The following is a 26,457-nucleotide window of genomic DNA, read 5'->3' on the forward strand; positions in this document are numbered from 1 at the left end:
AGTAAACAACACCCCACCCACAATAAAGATTACACCAAATCTATCATCCTACATCCAAGGTACCTCTGAGAAAATAACCAATATCCTCAAAAAATATGACCTTACTTCTTGTTACAGACCATATAAAAAGTTGGCATCTCTTATCCACTCTACCAAAGATTACAGAACCTTGATGTGAATACAGCTATAGGATTAGATGGTATACCCCAGCTTGAGTTTTACACAAAGATGCTAGGGAATTGTCAGTGTCTTTGACCATTGTTTAATCCAAGTCTCAGGTCTTGGTTAGTCCAAATGGGGTGGAAAGAGAGGATAATAGTTCCATTGCATAAAGGAGGCTCCAAGACTGATGTAGCAAATTGCTGACTGACCAGCATATCAGGAGTTGTCAAGGTACTGGAGAAGTTAGTCATGAGCAAAATACAGGACTGGATAGACAGAAATGAGATACTGTATGGGAGCAACATGGGTTTTCTGATGAGTAGATCATGCCTCAGTAATTTGCTCAAGTTTTATAATACAGTAACAACTGAGCTGAATGAAGGTAATGGATTACAGTAATACTGCTATAGTTTGCACTTTGACAGGATACCACCTGGGGATGGGTACAGAGTTGGTGAGGTGGATAAGAGGATGGTTGATGGAGATATCAGAGAGTAATAGTGGAGGGGCACAAGGCTCTGATCTTGGGCCATTACTATTTAATTTATACATTAATGATATAGGATGGGATCTGAGAGGAACTGTTCAGTTGTTTGCCAATGATGCAAAATTTGTAGAGCAATAGTTAATACAGATGATGTTAAAATTTTACAGGATAATTTGCATAGACTGGTAGTCTGGGCAAAGGACATTGGAAGTCACTTTAATGTTGCAAAGTGTAAGGTTATGCATTTCAGGGGGAAAAGATAACCAGCTGTATGTCACATAATGGAACTGTACTCCAAGAAATTGACAAAACCAGAGATTTGGGAGCTGGCAGATAGTAGGGTGCTGAAGTTTAGAGAGCACATAGCAAAAGTGACTAAAGCAACTTATTGGATTACTTGGTTACTGACGAGCAGAAACAAGCATATTATCATTCCTCTTTATCAAGCATTAATAAGACCCCATCTACTACTGCATGTAAATCTGCTCACCTGAGTTTCTTGGCAATGAGAAAGAGGTGGAGAGGACCCAGAGGTAAGTGACCAAGATGGTAGCTGGTCTATAGAATGAACCTTATGAGAACAGGTTGAAGATTTGTGGGTTACAGATATTGGTTGAGAGTTTGAAAAGGGATGACATGATTAAGACACAGATTACTGAAGGATTTTTTAAAAGATTAGTAGAAAGGGAATTTTTCAGAACAGGTCTGGTGGTGGGAAAACTAAGGGTCATCCTTGCAAACTGAGCAGGAGTGTAATTAGCAAGAGTGTTAGAACTAGATTTTTTGCTTGGAGAGTGGTGGAGTGGAATAGATCGCCAGAGTCTGTTGTAGACAGTTGTAGGTGCCATGAATGTTGAGTTCAAAGCAAAGCAAAGCATGATAGATACTGTGCAAATGTTGGATAGTGTTTAGGGTCTCTCTCAATAAGTCTAAGGAGTCCATGGAGTAACCATAATAATAATAATAATAGTATGCACCTACATAATTAAAACCATTAACTTGTTCTATGATTTCTTGATGAAGTGTTATTTATCTGTATATCTTCTGAGATTATTTTCTCTACAGAAATTAAGGAGATACTCTCCTCTCTCATTGTGTCTATTCCAAATTTAGCCATTACATCATGCATGTCATTCAAATATTGTCCAAATTTGGCAATAAAATCACCCGTGATTATTTGCAGATCTGTTTTTGTACGTTCTGTCAATTTCCTCTTGTAGTTGTTGATAGAAATCAATATGCTCTTCCTCTGGATGAGAAGAATCAGGTGCATATGCTTGTATTATTTTAATAAAAAAGTTTTTTCTTTCTTTTCCTTGTAGTTTAATGACTATGATTCTGAATGAGACAGGTTTAATTTATAATGCAGTTGGAAAGTGATCTATGGACTCTGACAGCTACTCCTCCTCTGTGTGCCAAATCATTCTTGCCTGAGTGGTATAATATTGAATGTGTCAGATTTATATGGCCTTGTCCAGTCCAGTGTATTTCCAAAAGATCCAGGTCATTCTATTTAAATCTTGTGCCTACAAGAGCTGACAGATTCGATGGAGAGTGAAATTTTAAAAAAAAATCTTTTAAAGTTATTTATGTAATTGTTAAAAAAAATTATTCTTTTTTCTAAAGAAAAATGAGCAATAGGGAAATGAATATAATAAAAATTTAAAGAATCTTATTAAAATTTGATTTTTCTTTTCCATAAAACAACAACAAAAAAGGACACACAAGCAAAAAATAGCACTGTATCACTAGCAAAAAAACCTCTCAAGATAAACTAACCTGCAACTTATCAGCATCAGCGGTATGGCTATCATATATCCAAACAGTAACAAGCCAGTCTTTGACTTTTTTAAAGAGATCCTCATCTTTCCTTTCATTTTCTGATTTTGTATTATCCACTGCCAAGGCGCTACATATATAAACATAATTTATTTCAAAAAGCAAATGAAATGAATGAAATAATTGAAAAACAGGAAATTATTTTTTATTCACACATCTGCAACTACAGGTATGTGTTTCTTAAATGGTAGCAGCCATAAATGGGAAATCAGACATCAGACTTCAATGATTACATTTTGTGCCTATGTTTGGGTGTGTGTGTGGGGGGGGGGGGGTGTCATATAAGAAATGACTGCAAATGTAAAAAAAAAAAAAAATAAAGGAAAAACATCTTTAGCTCAGCATGGTGCTAACATGCAAGAAATTTACAACCTTTCATGAGTGAGTCATAAAAAAAAGTCCTCTGCTTTGCTTATGTTTGTATTATACTTGAGGTTTGTTTATGTTGCTATTATCATGATTTGGGAGCCTCCAAGAGGTAGTAGGTCTTCAATGTTCTTGTGATAATTTCTGTCATGCGAAATCTGCAGAAGAAAGACCATTATAGGTTTAATTTCAGTTATTGAAAAGAAAAACAGAAATAGGGGATATTAAAGATCATGCTTGTTTCATAGCTAAAAAAAAAAAAAAAAACTTTCTTTCTTTTTTAAAAGAAAGATAGTTTGAGGCTTTGGCCCTGTTTTCTGATTACTATATGTAAATTTTTTTTTCCCAACTAGTTCAATAGTTAGTTGATGAAGAAGACAATAACAGGCAAGATTCTTCTCAATAACCATTACAAGATTTTACATTCAGACAATAGCGATCAATGGAAAGGAAGAAGTCATTATAATTCAAAATAATGTATATTTAGTTTAATCCTTTATCCAAGTGTGAGCAAACAAAGTTTGCGCTGAAAGTATCTTCAGGACTGGGGTAAGGTGGTACAACACCAGAAAACTCCTTGCAAAGGTGGAGCAAGCTACCCTACACTCCTATCTCAGTATCTCCCATAATGCAAAACACATCTCCTTGCGGATATGTCTAATGTTATGCATTAAGGGAAGGGCCACTACCCAGACTAGTTTCAACCTTTATTGAGCTCTCTTAAGTGGGAGCCAGGCCCAAGTGGAGATACCAGGCAGAAGCATTAGCAGGTCATCTCTACCTATAGGAGTTGCCAAATGGTGTGCCACCCTTTTTTAATAAATTGCTCTGGATTTAGAGAAAGATGTTGAAAGTTTATTTTTCACTTGGTTAGAGTATAATAAATTTAGTCCTTTATCCAAGTGTGAGCAAACAAAGTTTGCACCTGAAAGTATCTTCAGGACTGGGGTAAGGTGGTAACAACACCAGGGCACTCCTTGCAAAGGTGGAGCAAGCTACCTAGACTCCTATCTCAGTATCTCCCATAATGCAAAACACATCTTCAGGTGCAAACTTTGTTTGCTCACACTTGGATAAAGGATTAAACTAAATTTATTATACTCTAACCAAGTGAAAAATAAACTTTCAACATTAGACATGATAATAAGCTTGATAATAAGCAGGCAATATCTAATAGAGATAAATATCAAAATGGGAAATTGGACAATGAGACTTATTTGTGTCATATGTCCCATAGAAAGTTCGAGGTTCTTCTAAAGAAGAAGTGGAGGATTTTTTTGGGGGCATCAGATAAAGCAGCTTACACAAAGAAAAATGAAAAATTTGGAGAAAAGAGCAAAGATAATAATAATGGTGAGCACTATATTTCTGTTCAGAATATCAGCTAGTCATTACTAATACCATGTTTCAGCATACACATGTTCAAAATAGTAAAATCTTCATGCTGGTTCAGGACAAGAATAAACAGAGGATTTGAAATAGGAAGTGATCATCATTTAGTTTTGCAGGAAAACATCATATTGAAAAGCAAAGTATGTAAGAAAGATTTAAAAAAAAAATCAAGCTGCTTTCAGAAGTGAACTGTACAGTAACATTTGCAATAATCATTCAATTAAAAATAAATGAGCTTAATGACAAGAAATAAACCTTGAGACTGGCTGGCATCTGAAAAAAATACTGACTGATTCAGAAAGAGAAGCATACAGTGAAGTCTACTGGGATAGAAGAATCAGAACCCCCATAGACAGGAGGCAGTCATGGGAAAGAAGAAAGCATATTGCAAGTTCCTAACAAGTAAGTTAAGCATAGGTTCTGAGAGAATACAGAGAAAAATATACGAAAGTAGTGTGTAAAAACGGCTCCAAAATGTTATGTAAAGATTTTGGTAAGAACATAAAAGATAAATATCATGAAGGTGGCAAAATATTCTTGAGACTTGAAAAGTATAGAATAGAGGCAAGTACTATAAAAGGAATTAAAAATAATAAAGGTGACACAAAGACTGAAAATAAAGATATTCTAGATGCCTGGAGTAAGTTCTTGGAAACATTATCGAATGAAACAAGAAGCGACAGAACAGTTGTAGAAAACAGTCAAGAGCGATGCAATCAGGGGTGCATATCCATACTTAAAGGAGAAAAAATTATCAAAGACTTGAAATGTGAAAAGACAATTGGAGTAGATTTACTTGAAATACTCAGATATGGAGATATAAAAGTTTTACTTGATACACTGCATAATTCAGAAGACTTGATCTTCTTCTTCTTCTTCTGCAGCTTCTCCCACTTAAGTGGGGGTCACTGTTTCTTATGAGTCTCCTCCACACCTTCCTGTCTTGGGCTGTCACCACATCCAAGTTCTTCATCTTCAAATCCTCTTCTACCAGCTCCCTCCATCTCTTCTTTGGCCGCCCACGCTTCCGCCTTCCTTGCACATCCATCTGCATGACCCTTCTTCCCACATATTCGTCCTCCCTCCTCATCACATGACCAAACCATCTCAACCTTGCCTCCTGTATTTTCGCTCCTAAGTTCGTAACTTTCACTGTTCCCCTGACATAGTCATTTCTCAGATGATCCTTTCTAGTCACACCGCACATCCACCTAAGCATTCTCATCTCTGCTACTTCCATCCTGCTAATGTTATTTTTCCTCAGGGCCACAGTTTCTATAGCATATGTCATAGCTGGCCTCACTACTGTCCTATAAATTTTGCCTTTCAGATTGATCGGCACCCTCTTATCACATAACACTCCAGCCATCTCCCTCCAGTTCCTCCAACCTGCTTGTATTCTGCATCCCACTTCCTTCTCACCTCCTCCATCTTCTTCCACTGTCGAACCTAAGTATCTAAAGTCTCTCACCTTCCTGATGACATTTCCTTCCAGCTCCAGGTCTGTCTCCTGGCCACCGCCCACTGCGCAACACATATACTGTCTTACTTCTGCTCAGTCTCATACCTCTCTCTTCCAGTACTTTTCTCCATCTTTCCAGTTTAGTTTCCGCTTCTTCTCTTGAATCTACACAGAGCAAGATGTCATCTGCATACAACATTGTCCAAGGTGCATCTTCTCTCACCTCCTCTGTTACCACCTCCATCACAATATTAAACAGAAACGGACTTAATGCTGACCCTTGATGCAAGCCAACTGTTACTTGAAAACTTTCTGTCTGTCCCAAACAGGTCCGAACGCTTGTCTTCACATTTCTGTACATTTCCTGCACCAACCTGACATATTTCTCCGGCACCTTCTTCTCCCTCAGACACCTCCAGACTTCTTGCCTTGGCACTCTATCGTATGCTTTCTCCAGATCAATAAATACCAGATGTAGCTCCCTTTGTTTCTCTCGATATTTTTCCATCATCTGTCGTAACCCAAAGATAGCATCTGTTGTTGATCTTCCAGGCATGAAGCCAAATTGTTCCTTTGCAATCTCCACCTCCTCCCTCAATCTACCATCAAGAACCCTTTCTAGGATCTTCATTGTGTGGGACATCAACTTTATTCCTCTGTAATTTTTACAGTCTTGTGCATCCCCTTTACCCTTGTAGATGGGAACAAGAGTACTCTCCCTCCATTCCTCGGGTATATTTTCCTGTTGGCAAACTTTCATGAACAGATCCCACAGCAGGTCAATTCCCTCTTCCCCCAGTGCCTTCCATGCCTCCACTGGAATTCTGTCGGGGCCCACCGCTTTTCCATTCTTCATCCTCTTCATGGCCTCCGTCACTTCCATTCTACTGATGTTCTGCACCATCCCCTCAGAAGGCTGCCCATCTCCTCTGTGAGTCCTTGCATTTTCCTCATTCAGAAGTCCCTCAAAGTATATTTTCCATCTGTTTCTTATGTCCACATCTCTCCATAATACTCTTCCTTCAGCATCTTTGATCTGCCTCACATGTAAGATGTCCTTAGCTGCTTTATTTCTACATTTCGCTAGTTGGTAAATTTTTCTCTGTCCTTCCTTTGTTTCTAATTGATCATACAGATCTTGATATGCCATGGTCTTCGCCTGTGCCACAACTCTCTTGGCTTCTTGCTTTCTCTGTTTGTACACCTCTCTGTCCTCTTCCACTTTTGACTCATCCCACTTCTGCTTTGCCTTCCTCTTAGCTGTCACTGCCACTTGTACATCATTATTCCACCACCAACCCTCCTTCTGCTCTCTAATCTTTCCAGATGTCTCACCAAGCACCTCGATTGCACAGCTCAGGATTACTTTTGAATTATGTTTCCACCAATCTTGTACACTTTCCAGTCCATCCGAAATCCTCTCTAACACTCTCTCCCTAAAACGATTCCTCACACTCTCTTCTTTTAAGCGAAACCACTTAATTGTCTTCATCCCATGGCAACCAGAAGTTCTTATCTTCGATCTTAATTTAAAGTCTGCGCACAGCAGTCGGTGTTGTTGTGCTACTTGATCTGTTGGAATTACCTTACAATTTGTCACAACCTTAAGATGTTTTCTTCTAGTCAAAATGTAGTCAATTTGTGAGCTGTTGTTACCACTTCTAAATGTTATCAAATGTTCTTCCCTCTTGAAGAAAAACGAGTTCACAATTGCCAGATCAAACGCTACTGCAAAGTCCACAACCCTCTCTCCTTCCTGGTTCATCATTCCCACTCCGTGGCCACCATGCACCCTTTCACAGTCTCTATTCTGTCTTCCTATGTGCCCGTTTAATCTCCTCCGACAATCACCATCTCATTTTCTTCCAATTCCCTCATTTCTTCATCTAACACGTTCCAGAACTCATCTTTTTCCTCAGAAGACTTGATGACAGGGTCAAAATCTAAATGACTGGAGTACAGCTCTCATAATACCCTTCAATAAAAAAAATAAATAAAACTGAATGTGAGAATTACTGAGGAATTTCCTTACTGAATGTTTCGGGTAAGATTTATTCCAGCTAACCTGAGAAACACTACAATTATATGGTGTAAATTTTCAACAATCAATCAACAACAACCATGGGTTCAACACCCGTAGGTGTTTGATGCCATCTTGATAAGATTCTTCCACTGCATTCTATTTTGTGAAAGATGACTCAGTCTGTGTATAGCGTTTCCGCACCATTTGACGATGTCATCGCCCCATTCTCTGTTCGGTCTTCCTCTTTTCTTCTTCCTTCAATCATTCTAAACAGCAAAGTTTTTAATTTTCTCTCATCGTTCATTCTACATATATGGCTAAATAGACGTAATTTCCTTTTGATTATTTTCTGTATCAGGTTTTCTTTTGGTTGTATTTGTCTATAGATTTCCTCATTAAATGGATAAGAATCCTATATTTTTATATAGCCAGTAAGTGAAACTCAAGATCGATAATTACGATCTGAGTTTCAATGCCGAAAAACTATCGGCGAAGGCAATTCGAAGCAAAGGTGGAGCAAGCTCCCTCACTATTCTTGATATTCTCTCATAATGTAAGACACAGCTCCTAGGAGATGTAATACTGTCATTACCTTATGAGGGGAGGTCACTACCCAGACCGGTTTCAACCCTTTTTGAGGTCTCATCAGTGAGTAGGTAGACCTAGAAAATATCAAAACTTAGTGAAAAGAACTTACATACCTTCACTATACGAATGCCATAAAGGTGTGCTTGCATTATGTAATTAGAATAAAAAGCCAAAAGGCTAGTTTTCTGGCAATTGAATAGATATTAAATGGATAAGAATCCTATATTTTTATATAGCCAGTAAGTGAAACTCAAGATCGATAACTACGATCTATGAGTTTCAATGCCGAAAAACTATCGGCGAAGGCAATTCAATCCTATAAAAATATAGGATTCTTATCCATTTAATATCTATTCAATTGCCAGAAAACTAGCCTTTTGGCTTTTTATTCTAATTACATAATACAAGCACACCTTTATGGCATTCGTATAGTGAAGGTATGTAAGTTCTTTTCACTAAGTTTTGATATTTTCTAGGTCTACCTACTCACTGATGAGACCTCAAAAAGGGTTGAAACCGGTCTGGGTAGTGACCTCCCCTCATAATGTAATGACAGTATTACATCTCCTAGGAGCTGTGTCTTACATTATGAGAGAATATCAAGAATAGTGAGGGAGCTTGCTCCACCTTTGCTTCGAATTGCCTTCGCCGATAGTTTTTCGGCATTGAAACTCATAGATCGTAGTTATCGATCTTGAGTTTCACTTACTGGCTATATAAAAATATAGGATTCTTATCCATTTAATATCTATTCAATTGCCAGAAAACTAGCCTTTTGGCTTTTTATTCTAATTAGATTTCCTCATTGTTCACTTCCTGGATCCAGCTTATCCTCAAGATCTTTCTATAGCACTTCCTCTCGAATGCCAATAGCCGCCTTTCAGATTCTCTCAGGAATACCCAGGCCTCACATCCATAGAGCATGCTGCTGAAAATGGCTTTTAAGATAGCTATTGCTCTGGCTATTCTAATTTTTACCTCTTTTCATGTGGCATCCAAGATATGTGAAGTGTTCCACATTTTCCAGTTGAAATCCTTCAATGGTAACTTTGTTCAGTAACTCCTGCTGTCCAAATATTATTGTTTTAGCAGGCATAGACTTCTGTGGCTAATTGGTTCAAAAGACATATTTTGGTGATTACACCACATTTTTTATTATTCAGTTATACAATATACTGAAATAATAGTTCCCGACAAGTTTCGTAAATCATAGGATTTACATCTTCAGGGGTAACAGTATAACTTAAAGTTTAAACAAGAGAAATTAATAAATACAAATCATAACCATCTGGCTATTCATAAACTCAAATAACAGAATTCAATGAATCATTGTTTTAGTTTTTTCAAAATTGACATTTAGTCCATATCTTTTTTCTTCTGTGTATAGTATTTGCAGTGTCTGTCCTTTCCAGCTTTGCTGCATCTTCAATCAGGTCGATGTCATCTGCAAAGCAGAGGTAGTTTATTCTCATGCCATTTATTGAAATGCCTCCACCTTCTTCTTTGATCTTATCTAGTGTCCTTCCCAGATGTGTGATGAAGATGGTTGGTGATATTGGGTCCCCTTGTCTTGTGCCTTGACTAGTAGCAAACAATCTCCAGTCACATCTGCTATCCTGACCGTTGCTTGTGCTTGGCTGTTTATATCTTTCAACAGGCAGATCAATTTATTGTCCACACCATAGGATTCCAAGACAGCCCATGTTACATTTTGGTCAGTATTATCAAATGCTTTTTTTGGACGTCCACGAAACAGCAGCATATATCTTTTTGTTTTTTCTTTGAGCTTTCTCTACTATTAGTCTTAGTGCGAGTATTTGTTGCACTGTACTTCGATCTTTTCGAAATCCAGCTTGCTCATCAGGAAGATGTACCTCCATATGACCCTTCAGGCATTCTGTAAGTATTTTCATCAGCACTTTGCCAAGATGATTCATTAGCACAATAGTTCTGTAATTGGTGCATTCTAAAGCACTGCCTTTCTTACGAAGAACAACCAAGACCGATTTTTTCCACTCTTCATCTCCATATTTCATTGCATAGCTTATGCATTTCTTTCACAACCAATTCTCCCCCATATTTTAGCATCTCACCTATTATGTTGTCATTTCCAGGACTCTTGTTGTTCTTGAGATGTTTTATAGCCTTATTCACCTCCTCTTCCAAAATGTCATTTTCAAAGATTTCTGCTGGTGGAGAGATTGCTTTTAGTTCTTTGATTACTTCTGTTGCAGTATTATTTAGTTGATTTTTATATAATTCACTGCAATATCTTGTCCCTCTGTGTATGATTTCAGTCTTGTCCACTAATACTTTACCATCTTCATCTTTGACTGCTACTGATCTTGTTTGCCACTTCCTATTGACATTTCTTATAAGTTTATAGACCTCTCTAGTTTTGTGTTCTCCACAGTATTGTTCAATGTCTTTGCATTGGTCCTCCAGCCATTTGGCTTTATCAGATCTTGCTGCTTTCTGTACTTCATGAAAATTTTGCATTATATCAAAACTAAAGGAGGTCTAGAATGATGGTTTATTAGTGAGTCAAGAGGGGAACATAAACTTTACTCTTATTTCTTTCTTATATGGATCACATTATCAATGAAAATGGCAATAAGTCTGATATCAAAACTGGAGATATTAAACTTAGCTCTCTACTTTAAGTAGATGATGTACTCCTAAACGAATCAAGTAGAAGTCTGCAGGATTTCCTAAGTAACTTGAATAACAGCTGCAATAAATTTGATATGAAAATCAGTAATAAAAGGACAAAACAGTCAGGGAAAGATAACTGCATCCTGAATGGAAGAACCTATAGAAGAAGTAAAAGATTTCAGCTATTTAGGTGCAATTTTTTTTTTGTGAAGATGGAAACAAATATAGAAACATACAACAGAATATGGAAAAAAGTCAGTCAAAAAAAACACCAAACTAGCTGCATACAAGATAAGTTAAAATTAGTTTGAACAATCTGAGTCTGAGAGCTGGGTTAGAAATAAACCATTCAATCAAAGACTAGAAAACACAGATACGAGGAGTTTAGGGAAAAAATACGCGAGCCAAGAGATGGCATCAATAGCAAAAATATTAAAAATTATATTAAGAAGAAACATGACATTGTTAGCACAGAAGATTAGAAAAAGAAAAAGGGTTTTTTGCCAGGATGGCAGAAAAAAGCCTCAGAGGAAGACTACATTCTAGGTGAACTGATACAGTATTGTAAAAATAATAATAATTTACAATTATGAATCTTTTTACAATTATTTCTCTATGCTAATATATTATTATTTTTGGTTTTGTAACACATATATCAGCACTTGTAATGTGCCTGTTATTGGCACATTTCAAGACCCCATGGAGTCAAAGACTCATCTAGGAGGTCCTTTTGTCATACACACACACAGCTCACCATACTGCACCTTAAACACGTTCCAATCATTCACAACTCTGCATGCAAAGAACCTGCTTTCCACTCCCCTGCTTACACTCTACTTATACAGCTTCCAGGGATGTTCTCTGGTTCTCCTCTAATCTCCCACCATTTGTTATAAAACCTCTCCAACAATGATCTTATAACAACTCCTTACTAACTTGTAGGTCTATCATATCACCCCTCTTCCCCCTATCCACTAGACTCTGTAACTGCATCTTCTCAACCCTTCCTCATATTCGACATTCCGGAGATCAGAAACTACTTTAGTAAGTCATCTCTGGACTCTTTCCAACATTTCTTTGTCCTTTTGAAAACCAGGTGACCAAATCTGTGCACAGAAGTCCATATCAAAGCCTTATACAGTGGATCAAGCATCTCCTTACTTCTACAAGTCTTAGTGTCCTCCACACCATTGCCAGAATTCTTTGTGTTGTTCTCACAATTTTGGAAATGTGTCCCCTAAATTTCAGATCCTTATCCACTATCACCCCAAGATCTCTTATATCCTCCAACTCCAACAATATATCACCATCTTTGTTTTCCAAATTTTAAAAACCTTACATTTTGTAACATTGAACTCGCATCCCCATTCCCTCAATTTATTCAAGTCTTCTAGTAAGGCCACAACATCTTCTCTACTCTTCATAGTTCATCCCAACTTTGCATTATCTGCAAACAACTGAATATCCCCATACTGTCTGCACCACTCAATCCACCAATTGCAACAACACCAATGCCATCTACTGCCCACTACCAACACTAGTATGTTTACAGACAATCATAAACATCCATGCCCACAGCGGGATTCGAACCCACAGCCTTTTGGCTGGAGAGTAGATGCACTAACCACTCGGCCAACCAGGCCGGCATATGTCATATAAGAGTTCATGCTCTTATGTGGAAGAAGGAAAAATGCTCCAAACTTTTTACATTTAGATGGTACTGACAATATGCCAAGTGGTCAGTGTTATTTGTAATACTGACCACTTGGCACCATTCAACTCTTGTATGAGTGACCAAAGAAAATCACCTCCTGTTTTACATGAACAACTCACCACATATAACCTCTGATCTTTGGCCAGAAAGACATCAGAAAAATCCTCAATTTGCTCGTAATTCTTCTGATCGTGATGAGCATATCTGAGCAGTGCATGTAGGCAAACTGGCAAGAAAGCAAACACAGAAGACTAAGTATGAACCAGTTAGGACTGTAGGATCTTACCATTCACACTCAGCCTGTCTTTATTTTTATGTGTCTGCATGCACGTGCTCAGTGTATTTCTTTGAGCCTGTGAAAATGCCTTGGTGACAAAATAAAAATGAGATATTGGTGCAATAATTTATTAACTAAATAAATTTAGTCAGTATTTATTATTATTATTATTACATAACACCTCCAGGGAGTCCAAAGACTCATCGAGGGAGGTCACCTACTCTACAGCTCTCCGTCTCTACCACTCCACTAACCACAACTACCTTCATTATTTACTGCCAACCACCACCACTAGTTTTCACATACAATCACAAACATCCATGCCCATGGCGGGATTCGAACCCACAGTCTTTTGGATGGACAGCGGATATGCTAACCAATTGGCCAACCAGGCTGGCATTATTATTATTATGAATACTATTGCATAGGCACCTCTATGGAGTCCTAAGACTTGTTGAAAGAACTATAAATAAAATATACCAAGAATTTATATACTTGGTTTAATCTTTTATCCAAGTATAAGCAAACAAAGTTTGCACCTGAAGTATCTTCAGGACTGGGGCAACTCGTGGTAAAGGTTTGGCAACTCGTATATGAAAATATGACTTCTGCATTACTTCAACCTTGGTATCACCTCTGGGTCTGGTCCCCACTGATGAGACCTCAATAAAGGTCGAAACTGGTCTTCATAGTGACCCTTCCCATAATGCATAGCATTATACATGTCTGCAAGGAGATGTGCTTTGCCTTATGGGATACTAAGGTAAGTGATGTGAAGTCAATACCACCTTTATCACGAGTTGCTCCAGTCCTGAAGATACTTCAGGTGCAAACTTTGTTTACTTGCACTTGGATGAAGGATTAAACCAAGTATATAAATTCTTGATATCTTTAATTTATAGCTTAATCAAGCTTTCTACAACTACTATCTCTAATCCAGAGTATTATAATAATAAGGTGCGACACCTTTTGGCAACTCGTATATGAAAATATGACTTCTGCATTACTTCAACCTTGGTAATCACCTCTTGGTCTGGCTCCCACCGATGAGACCTCAAATAAAGGTTGAAACTGCTCTGGGTAGTGACCCTTCCCATAATGCATAGCATTATATTATACATGTCCTCAAGGAGATGTGCTTCGCATTATGGGATACTAAGGTAAGTGATGTGAAGTCATACCACTTTTACCACGAGTTGCCCCAGTCCTAAGATACTTCAGGGGCAAACTTTGTTTGCTTACACTTGGATAAAGGATTAAACCAAGTATATATATAAATTCTTGGTATCTCTAATTTAGAGTCCTAAGACTCATCATGAGACCTAAATCAATACAGTATCTAATCTATAAATTTAAGATGCCAAGAAATTATATTCTTGATCCTTTATCCAAGTGTAAGCAAATAAAAATTTGCATGCGAAGGAACTCTGCGAATAGGCTATTTGTATATAGAGGGTAATGACTTCACATTAATTGTCTTAGTATCTCCATAATGCAATGCACATATCCTTATGGATATGTTCATTGTGATGTGTACTGGCCAGGAGATCTTGCAGATTATTTGGCCGTCAGAATTTACTACAGATAATAAAACATAATATCTATCACATCTCCTTGAAACCATTAATAACACAAAGTACATCATCCACAGAATGTAACACATACGAAGTTGAGGGAATACGGTGTCAAAGAGTTTGTTTTCTAGATGGTCCATGAAATAATCAGCTAATGCTGGTGAGATAGGATTGCCCATTGCTATTCCTTCTAGTTCTTTGAACAGTATGGCAAGAGATAATGGATGTCAGTTTAATGTGGAGAAATGTGAAGTTATGTATCTTGGGATAAATAAATTATAAGCCGTGTATCAAATTGATGGCACTGTACTCTAGAAAATGGATGAAGCTAGAGATTTAGGAGTGGTGGTAGCCAGAGAGTTAAAGTTTAGAGGACATATTGCTAAGGTAGCATAAGATTACTTGGCTATTGAAGAACACATTAACAAGTAGAGATAAGGAAGTTGTTATTCCTCTTTATAAGGCTTTGACATGCCCACATCTGGGTTACTGTGCTCAAGTCTGGTCTCCTAGGTTTCTTTTGGATGAGGAAGTAGTGGAGAAGATTCAGAGATGAGCAACCAAGTTGGTGAGTGGTCTCTGTGGAAAGTTCCCTATGAAGATAGATTGAGTGTGTGTGTGTGGATTGAAGAAGTTGGTTAATAAGAGAAAAAGAGAGGGATATGACAAAAACATTTAAGTTACTTAAAGGGTTTTATAGGACTGATGAAGGGGAAATGTTTCAGCACTTGGCTGGAGGGGACCAGAATAAGGGTGTCATCCCTGGAAGTTGAATAAAGGAGTGGTTAGTAGGGGTGTGAGGACTACATTTTTTGCTTGGAGAGTTGTGAATGAGTGGAATGAGTTGCCAGAGTCAGTTGCGAGTGTTTTATCTGTTAATAGGTTCAAGGAGAGGTACAATAGATTGTGTGAATAGTTTGAGTGTCCTGCAATGAGCCTTTGGACTCCATGGCTGTGCCCATACAATAATAATAGTAATAACTTATGCCATGTAAAATAGTCTGTGTTGAGGGTAAATTTAAATAGGTTGACAATGTCTTCTGAGAAATCAGATTATAAACACTGAAGAGTTTCTTGCAATAGGGAGACTACTTCAAAAGAAACCATAATCTCATTATTAGACAATAGATCTTTACTTATTTCTTTGAACTGAAGACTGTTTTTGATGTAACAGGTGGTATGGCAAGTGACATTCCGAAGATGACGAGAGAGAGAGACGCTTTGCAAGGTAGTAAGTTGGAGAGCCAATACAGTGCACTATTTGGCATAGTGGGTTGCAATCCTTGTGTATTTTAGGAAGACCATAGAGAAGAGGTAGACAGGCATGATGAATTTGTAACGTCTCAACAGTAGAGGCATCCCGTGATTGTATGAATTGTCTAATAATTTATTGATTTGAATATTTGCTGGATCCTTGCTGATAATACTGTAGGATGATCTATCTCTCAATAAGATACTAATTTTAATTATTATATTCAGTGAGATTCATGACAACAGTGGCAATACCTTCGTGATGACAATACTGGTGTTCTGGTGTAGAGAGCAAAGAGTTTGTACTTCTGAGAAGGGAATATTTAAAGGAGATGGTTTTTACTTTGTATAAAATTTGGGCAATCTCAGAACATAATTTATTAGCTCCATATGTATGTAATTCTTTGATACTTTTTTCTACCTTTACCATGATTTGTAACTAAGGTATATGTCATGGAGATGAGGAAAAATCAGGATCTTTAGACAAAACATTTAATTCACCATTTGTTAGTGGTCTATTGGTTAAATTTAGACTTAGTTATTGGTTGAATATTATGGTGGTTCCTTCCTTCTATTATTTCAAATTATATATTAATCTATTATACATTTATGGATGAAATGTGCTTTTCTGGCAGAGGATAGCAAAATATGAGAAATTAACTCAAAATGGTCTTGATTTAGAATGTCTTTTAGAGTACTTTCAAGTTCCAGAAGCTTAGCATTATTTAAATAAAAATGTTTCTTAGAAAAATTAAAGAAACCATCCAGTTACGTTCTACAAGGAGTTATAGTAAATCAAATACATGAAGCTAAGAAACATTTTTATTTAAATATTGGTCATGTTGGATTTTCAGTTTATCGGAGGCCAACCTTAACAGATACATTCACTCATCCTCCTACCATCATTCATCACAAAAAATAGGTATTATCAAGAGTCTTGTACACAGAGCTCTTATGATCTGCTCTTCTGATTCCCATTTGTTAGATATACAGTCATCCCTCGATTTATGTCAGGGTTCTGTTCCATCTGATAAGACAGAAGTCGATACATTAAATCAACAAAGTTATAGGGGTTAGGGACTTAACCGTAATAAATATACTGTCATTTTAAGTTTTAAACCTTATAAAACTGTACTGTGCATTACTACCACTATAAAACAGGAGAATAATCACCCAAATCTTCCTCCACAATCACATCTTCATTTCCTTCCCTATGTGAAGGACCAGGTTGCAGCTCTTTTGGTGTAACCTTTTTTTTTTTTTTTTTTGATGAAGATGTCCAATGTGCTTTGCATATTCCTCCTCTTCTTTTCATCATAAATTTGTTTATAGCAAGGAAATGCAATGTACTTTCGTTTCTACTAATAAGTAGCATTCAACATTGGGGTCCATGTTTTGAGCTATTTTGAGAACATTGCTAACTGCAGAGAATATTTCTTCAAGACCCTTCACTGTATATTGTTTAGCTACCTCTTCTTGTTTCTCTTTTCCCTCTTCTTTTTCTTGTTCTTCCTCACCTGCAACACTTTATTTCTCCAGTTCGAGCAATTCTTTATTGGTCAATTCTTCAGGGGTACTTTCAATGAGTTGAACTATGTTGTCATCATTCACTTCGAGATAAAGATTGTTTGCTATGTCCATTATTTCTTCACTCAATTTACAAAGGTCTTCATTTTTTTCAAAACTTCCAAAATCATGCACAAACCTTTTTAATGTCTTTTTCCATATGCTACTCATACATTGAGAGGTCACTTCATCCTAAGCCACAGCAATATTTTTAATAGCATGATAAGTATTGAATGCTTTCCAGAATTGCATGAGAGTCTGGTCATTTCCTTCAGTGGCAGAAATGGCTTGTGAAAAAGTTCTCCATAAATAATAAGCCTTAAACACTGCAAGAACTCCCTGATCCACTGGTTGGATCAATGAAGTAGTGTTTGGAGAGAGAAACATGTCCTCAAACTTGAAGATAACTGATATAAGACAGATGACCTGGAGCATTATCTAGAATTAATAAAATTTTAAATTCAACATTTTCTTTCACACAATAACTTTCCATTTCATTCACATTGATTAAGGCAATCACAAACAATTTTTGAGTCATCCACGATTTCTTATTGTTCCAATAATGAACTGGAAGAGAATGCTTCGTAATTTTTTTGAAGGCTCATGAATTCTCACTGTGCCATATCACAAATGGTTTCAGTTTATATCCAGCCACATTACCCCCTAACAGAATCATATGGTCTTTAAAAGTTTTGAAACCAGGCACAGATTTTAGGTTTTTGTGGAATGAACGTCTGCTCAGGCATTTTTTTCCAAAACAAGGAGGTCTCATCCATATTAAATATTTGCTGTGGAAAATAAATTTTCTTCGTAACAATTTTATCTAATTTCTCTACAAACTCTTTGGTAGCTTTCTCATCGGCACTTGCAGATTCACTATACATTTTCACATCATGCAGCACAAAATGCTGTGTGAATCTCATGAACCAACCAGAAGCAGCATTGAATTCGTAGTCGTAATTGGGTCCTACTTTCTCCTTCAACATGTTGAAGAGACTTAGTGCCTTAGCGGTTATGGTCATAATGCTAAGGGTGTATGCACTTTTGGTTCAGATCCTCTATCCATGATGCAAGTAGCTTTTCCATATCACTGATAGGACCTTGTCATAGCTTTGTCACTATCGTCATTTTAATGGAAGCAGATCCTTTCACAGCCTTTACGATTTTATCCTTTATGTAATATTTATTAATAATAATAATATTATATATTAATAATAATAATTTAATAAATATTTACGTAATAAAACACCTACTACTGTGGTTCACGTGTGTTAAACTTAGTTGATTTTATCTTTATTTTTCAAAATGGTCGGCACTGTAGAATGATACCATTCTACAGTGCCAACCATTTCAAGTTCATTTCAAGTGATCTTGAAATGAAGTTTCAACTTCATTTCAAGATCAACTGCCTGCCTCTTTTCCTGTGATTCTTCACTAGGTTTTTTTGATCGAGTGTGTAGGGGCCATATTGCTCAAAATATCGTGAAATATTTAACAATAAATACACAACCTATTCTCAAACACAAAATCAACAGAGGAACTGTTGAAGACACCCAGCAACTGCCGAGGGAGGTTGTTGCTGAATGCGCTCTTGCCACCGTGCATGATGCATTGCTGATAAATAGAAACCTTTTTACTTCATGCTCGCCTGCATCTTGTTTGAAAGTATAGTCAAAAATGTTATTTATTCCTTTATGGGATCACGAATGTAACTCGAACAGATGTAAGTGGAGGGATGACTGTACTGAATAAAATTAAAAGTAATCTGATATGTAATGGATGCAACAAATCTACCATTCAAAAATGTATTGATAATTATCATCCTTCTACCAGACTACAATCCAATGTGAAAAGAATTTCATTTCAATCCCCTACCTTAAAGGAATCTCAGAACAAATTGCAAGAATTCTTTATAAATTCAATCTATGCTTCCTTCAAACCAGCTCAAAAACTGTCTTCCTTCCATCAATAAAAGATATGTTATCATCTCTTTCCTTACCAGATGTCTATCCAGTACCCTGCTCGTGTCATTTTTCCTATTTTGGACAGACTGGCTATTCTGCCTTGATTAGAATTGAAGAATATTAACATGTAAAACATTTTTGGAATCTGACAAGTCTAGCCTTGCTTCCCACACTATTGACACTAGGCACAGAGTTCTTTGGAACCAAACAAAACTTCTTTAACCCAGCATGTTGAATTTTGATAGTCTCTTTCCCGGAACATGTGAAACATCAAGAAATCACCGAAACTTGTAACAATTTGACTGTATGGCAATATCCAAGTTTTGGGCAGTAATATCATTATTAATTGTCTAAAGTGTTTTTTTTTAATTAATAATTATTTTATTTTTATTATATTTACAGGTATTTTTTACCTGTTTCTGTTTAGGAGTGCCCCTGTTTAAATGTCATTGACTTTTTACTCACGAATTCTTAGGGCATTGTAGATGTATATTTACCAATAAATATATGTAGCATAAAGGAAGAGAAATTTTCACATACCTTTATCCTGGGTGTTGTGGCTTGTCTTCTTTCTGCAATGTGCAAACTACTGCAGTTATGGTGTTTTGGAAGGAAGTATGGGTGTGGGTGTGTGTGTGTGTGGGGGGGGTTATAGGCAATGTGCGAGAATTAAAATAGAAAATAGAACAATACCCAGGTTTTTTTCTATTTTAATTCTCGCACATTGCTTATAACCGCCCCCCCACACACACGCTTCCGTCCAAAACACCATAACTGCAGTAGTTTGCACATTGCAGAAAGAAGATAAGCCACAACACCCAGGAAAAAGGTATGTGAAAATTTCTCTTCCTTTATGCTACATATATTTATTGGTAAATATACATCTACAATGCCCCTAAGAATTCGTGAGTAAAAAGCCAATGACATTTAAACAGGGGCACTCCTAAACAGAAACAGGTAAAATAGCCATAAATATAATAGTCTGTTAAGAGGAGTAACATGGGATTTTTCCCAGAAATAATATTCACATTTTATTTTAATTCATTTTATTTATATTTTAATTAATCTACTCAACTTACTACAATTGTTCCTTTGAACTCTAACAGTGTAATATCATATATTTCAGCTGTGACCAAGACACGAGTTAATATATGCATGATGTATGACTCATTATTTTGATTCATTGTTTGAATGCAGTTAAAGGTCTATCTCTCTGATGATCCACATAAAGTTGGATGAAATACATTGCAGTTTTTGAATAAATTCTGTATAATTTTTGTTACATGTGTAAGTTCTGAAACTTATTTTAATATGTTTGATGGTCTTATGTCATATTTTCTAATAAAGGATAAAAGTCTCAAATTCTTGAGTGATTTTTTAATAACATACAGTCCCTTCTCTGGTTCAAGTTCATTCACAGCCAACTTAAAATATGTAATAACACTATCAAAGAGACTGAAGAAGATGACATTAGTGGCAGTAAAGTAGCACAAATACTGATTTTCCTAAATGAGTAAATGCTGAACAGAAAAGAGTAACTTTTTTTACACTTGAACCATAAAAAAACAACTGATAGAGAATGGTGTGCCTTCAGATATGATGAATTTATTGAAACTGACAACAACTTCTATGATACTTTCCTAGAATGCATGGAAAATTGGTCAAAGCCTTTTGCAGAGCCATGAGGCTTCAAATGGATTTTGTTAAATCTCTCTCTATCTTGGTGTGGTGCTGAAAAGTATATCCAAAACATCCAAAATTGACAAACTCTTCAATGAACTGAATCATGTGAAGAACATATGTGAATCTAATCTTGATCAATGGAAGAAACATGGTACAAAGACTAGGAAGAAGTGGACTGAGACAAATCAGCAATACATACAAATACATCATTAGAGTGGGTGTTTTCTTCAATGAATGCTTGGAAAGAAGTCAACAGACACCATCATGTGAGGACCAAACAATCATGGCACCCACCTCAATAAGATGTAGGACCTCTTTATGCTGCTATGATCCTACAAGGCATACTTTCCACAAGCATACGATAGCGATCAATAGGAATTTTGGATCATTCTTCCTATAGGCACATAATGAGGTCCTGGACTGTTGTGGGACAGACATCCCTTCACCTCACCCAGTGCTCCAGTTCATCCCACATATGTTCAAAAGGATTAAGATCAGGGCTATGTGGAGGCCAGCAGCGGCAGCAGCCTTATAAAATGGTGCATTGTCTTGCTGAAAGAGACAATGGTCAGTTCCAAAGAAGCATTTCATTGTCCAAAATGTTCAGATACCTTTCGGAGTTCAGTATTTGTGGCACCACAAACAGAGGTCTGAGGCCAAACCAGGAAAAACAGGACCATACAATCACACTGCCATCTCTGAATTTCATAGTTTTGGTTAGGCACTCTGGTAAGAGACGTTCACCAGACATCAGTCATATCCCGTCCATCTGTTCAGTAAAGAGTGTAGTGTGAATCGTCGCTTCATAACACAGCTATCCAATCAATCTCCAGTCAATACCCAGAACTCTACATTGAATATGTCAGCTGACAAATGGTGGTTTTTACACATTATCTTTCGTAGCACCTTACAGTCATGTTCAGTAAGTGTGGTGGGTCGTCCACAGTGGGTAGCACTTGCAAGTTGACTTGCACTTCGATTTCAGTATAGTAACACTGATTGTTGACCCGATATGCCCAATTTGCTGAACAGATAGGCTAGGCCAACAACATGGCATCCTATCACAACACCTCTTTCAAACTTCATCAGTTCCCTTCTTGCAGCAATTTTATTTAAACACAACTACACTGACTCGGGAACATCATATTCCTCTAATTTACACCGGCTACAAATACATGACTCGATACACCTTGCCCATGGGGGTGACAATTGACTTCTTTCTAAGTAGTATATTTTGGACTGATGAAAGTAACTTGTCCACTGAAACTGTTCGGGCAATATTAATAACAAAAACATATTTTAAAGGCATTTCTTGTATTGATTCATATAATCTCATAAAGGAACAGCCAAAGCTTTTAGAAGAAATTAAGTCATCTAAAAATATGACAAAGATATTATTTTTAGTGTATGTTCTGGATCATCTGCTCAATAAAGATTTGTGCAATTTGACAATGTTAATGTGAAACTAAAATGACTCAAATACTAATTTGACCATCAAGATAATGGTGTAATTGTGTAAATATCTTCCAGTATGTGTAGGCTTTCTATAAACAGGAAAAGATAATGAGCCATCAGGAAGGCATATGACTAGTGTACCAAAGAAGGGCAGACAGTCGTTAGCTTCCCATTCTGTTGCGAAGTGAATTTTAGGGGTATTTAAATGCACTAAAAGTGTATTTAATGTGTCTGGACCATGTAGTCAAATAGCAAACATATCACCAGCATGGCTCAGACAAGCCACTGGTTTGAGAGTGGCTGTATGCATTGCATGATAAAGGGAAAGCCCATCTAGTTGTTTGTATCTCTTCTCTTTCTGTGCAAAATAACCAGCATGTACTATAAATTTGAATGATTCAAATATGTCTGGGGGATATGTAACTTTAACAAATCAAGGGGTTTCAGGGAGATAGTAAATCCTGTATTATTCTACAGCTGGGCACGAAACTCAGATCAAAATCCAAGAGTTTCATGCCGAAGAACTATCGGTGACTCCAAGCGTAAGTAATCACTTGGGTAGTACAACACTAGGGCAACTCGGAGCAAAGGTGGAGCAAGCTCCGTCACTATCCTTAATATTTTCTCATAATGTAAAATGCAGCTCCTAGGAGATGTATTACTGTTTTACATAAAACAGTAATAATAGTGACGGAGCTTGCTCCACCTTTGCTCCGCGTTGCCCTAGTGTTGTACTACCCAAGTGATTACTTATGCTTGGAGTCGCCGATAGTTCTTCGGCATGAAACTCTTGGATTTTGATCCGAGTTTCGTACCCGGCTGTAGAATAATACGGGATTTACTATCTCCCTTAAATTTAATTTATGTCGCCGGAAAAATGGCCTCTTGGCTCGTTATCATAGTAATTAATCAAGGGTTTCGTTTAATGGTATACTGGTAAACAGTGAAATAATATCAAAATTAATCATTATGTCTGAACGTTTTTAAAATATGGTGTTTAATATACATAGGTGAACAGAATTTTTAACAAAAGAGGAAGAATTATCGTTTATACAAAAGCTCTTGACACTCATCCTCATGGACCTCTATCTCTTCATCCAATGTAGTCAGAATTGTGCACCATATTATATACACTTGGTTAACAGTTTGTAACAAAATGAGCACTCATTATTTTGAGCAAAATCATGAGCCTTTGACAAAGGGATACCAAGCCCACATTTACTAAAATTATTCTTCCATATTTATTTTTTCTTTTACTTGCAGCATGAACAATAAAATTCATTTCTTAAAATATTGTTTCAGATGGCCTGGTTGGCCGAGTAGTTAGCTTATCTACTCTCCAGCCAAACAGAGATGGTGTTGGTGTAGATGATGATGGTAGTTGTGGTACATCACAGTTGGTGGATTGAGTGATGGAGATGGAGAGTTGGAGAGTGCATGCCCTCCCTTGATGAGTCGTTGGACTCCTTGGAGGTGTCACGTAATAATAATAATAATAAACTGACCTGCACAGTCAATTTCTTTTCATATTCTGATTTAGTTTTCTGTATCATAATTTTTCTGGCATTGGCTTTATATATTTCATAACTCCTCTCACTCTTTATTCTCACAATATTTTTTCCATATCCTCTTCTTAGGAACCTCTTGCTTAATAAGATTATACACCAATCTATTTGTTCTTTGAACCCTAAAGTGCTTAAATGAGGAACACTTTTCAAAACTTCGTTACTGATAACACTTCCTTTCAGAAAATGATAGCATGGGATAGCACAGTATTCTCCGGAGTTTGTCATAATAGTCAGCTGTTAATATTTAAAAAAAAAGATCCATAAACTTCTTTGTTTCTGATCAATGTTTATTTAATTATTTATTTTACTTGCACCTAACTAAAACCCATATATGTTTTTCACAGTTATAGGCTAGGTTTGTTCCACAAGTATTATTTAAGTATCTCTGGCTTCTCTCCAATATACTTATCTATTTTGAAAACAATGCTAATTTTCCCTAAACTATTGATACTCGCATATTACTTGCACTTATCTTTATCTCTAAAATAAGATAAGAGAAACTGTAATAAAAAAGAAACCATGTTTAATTAAATAACTATACAAAAATAGTTATATCCTTTAAGAAAATTGTAAGAGATCACTTTATTTCACTGATTCATCCACCTGAAATTTAAATTCAGGATTTTAATACAATCAGTTCCAATTAAAGAATCTTTTCACACTCTCATTACAAAGTTGACACTATCACAAATTAAAGAACACTTGAGGACAAATTATCTCCGGAATATTTACCTCGCTCCAGAATGTGTAACATGAAGGCAAAATACATTAGAGTAAACTGTCTGCCTTACAATTCTCCAAACACAATCTTCATTTCATGTATTCAGTTCCTCTGCCTTCAGTATTCTGTAAGTACACTATCACAAGGAACGCTGTTTAGAAGAAACACACCACATAACTTTTAGCTAGAGATAAAATGTTCTGTCCTTTATTCCATCTATTGACAGGAAACAAATGCAGGGTTACAATAAATAAACAGTAGACACCTTGTGCTGGAACTTGCTTTATCCAAACCTTGAGCTATTACAATAAAATTATATTTGAGGTCTTCTTCTAGATTATCCTCTCGTAGTGATACATGATTTGAAAGAATTAAATACTTCTAGATTAATCCATTTGTCCTAAAAATATATGTTCCGATAATCCTTCCTGTCATCAAAAATTATTACCTGCAACTACATTTAATTAACCATCTTTTCCCCTTCTTCTTGTCTACCTCTTAATTCTCTCTGTACATGTGCACACCAACTTAAAACTCGCTATTCGCTGAAGGTGCAATACAGTCCTTGAAGTAATATGTATTGCTAAGTCCATGTGTCTTTGCTGCTGTTACGTAATTCCTGCTGAAGTTTGTGCATCATAACATAAACAAAGTTACAATTCATTTTAACATCTTCCAAAACGAATTACACAACTTTTGTCCGCTTTGTGTAGAACAAAGGCAAGTGAGTTTAATTGCAACATTAAATTAAATTCTGAGGCAAAGTGTTCTTGTTCTTCTCATGGCAGGTCGAGTTCTTCAAAGACGAATTTTTGTCATTTCTTTCTGTCTGTCTTTTTATGAAGTTCTTTATGGAGTTTAAGTGGGTGCTTTCTTTAATGTTGTCAATCCATTTTTTTCTTGGTCTTCTTCCTCTGTAGCTGTCCTTCAATTCTACCATTTAATAATATGCTTGGTAGTCTTTCTGGGTTCATTTTAGAAACATGTCCAAACCAGCTTAGTTGGCTCTTTTTAGTGCTGTAATTATTGTGCCTTTAAAGTTAAGTTCTTCTCTGACTTTTTTATTTGTTTTTCTTTCTGCCCAGTTTGTTCTATTGATTTTTCTTAGGCATATAATTTCAAAAGCATTGAGTTTATCAGTTTCTTTTTTCCTTAAGATCCAGCATTCTGAGCCATAGAGTACTATGGGAATTATCATTGTTTTATACATATCTTAAATTTGAGTTCTTTGTTTAATATTTTATTGTTCCATATTTTTTGTAGTCTTCTGCCCATTGTTATCCATCCATTATTGATTCTGTATTTGATGGTTTCGAAATAGTCCAGATCTTCAGTGATCATTGATCCTAGGTAATTGAACTGCTTTACTTGTTCTATATTATTGTTTCCTATTTTCATTTGGATTACTTCTCTTTTTCTTCTTATTACCATTAGTTTTGTTTTACTAAAATTGAGTTTCATACCATATTTGATGCAGCTTGGAAGACAGCCAAGAAAAATATTTTCTAATTTTTCTTGGCTATCTGTAGTGATAACCATGTCATCAGCATACTTTAAATGTGTTCTATTTCTTCCATTTATAGTTATACCTTCACACATCTGTAGTCCTTCATCTACAACTTCTTTTAGGTTGAATAAATATGGGCAGCCTTGCATAACTCTTTTTTAATTGTTATTTGATCTGTTTCTATGTTTTTTTGTAATTCACTA

General features: G+C 36.4%; 1 protein-coding gene across 2 annotated transcripts in view; it reads right to left on the reverse strand.

Annotated features, from left to right (window-relative positions):
• Positions 1-26,457, reverse strand: part of LOC150108495 (protection of telomeres protein 1-like) — a 492,786-nt gene that overhangs the window by 200,264 nt on the left and 266,065 nt on the right. For both annotated transcript variants that reach the window (XM_090415908.1, XM_090415909.1), the window contains exon 11: positions 2,429-2,558. In XM_090415908.1, the coding sequence (XP_090272034.1) occupies positions 2,429-2,558 (130 nt within the window). The remainder of the gene's footprint in view (positions 1-2,428; positions 2,559-26,457) is intronic.

The sequence above is a fragment of the Typopeltis vanoorti genome, chromosome 3 (assembly GCF_054136105.1).
Source record: "Typopeltis vanoorti isolate ZY-2024b chromosome 3, IOZ_Tvanoo_1.0, whole genome shotgun sequence".
NCBI classification, from domain to species: Eukaryota; Metazoa; Arthropoda; class Arachnida; order Uropygi; family Thelyphonidae; genus Typopeltis; species Typopeltis vanoorti.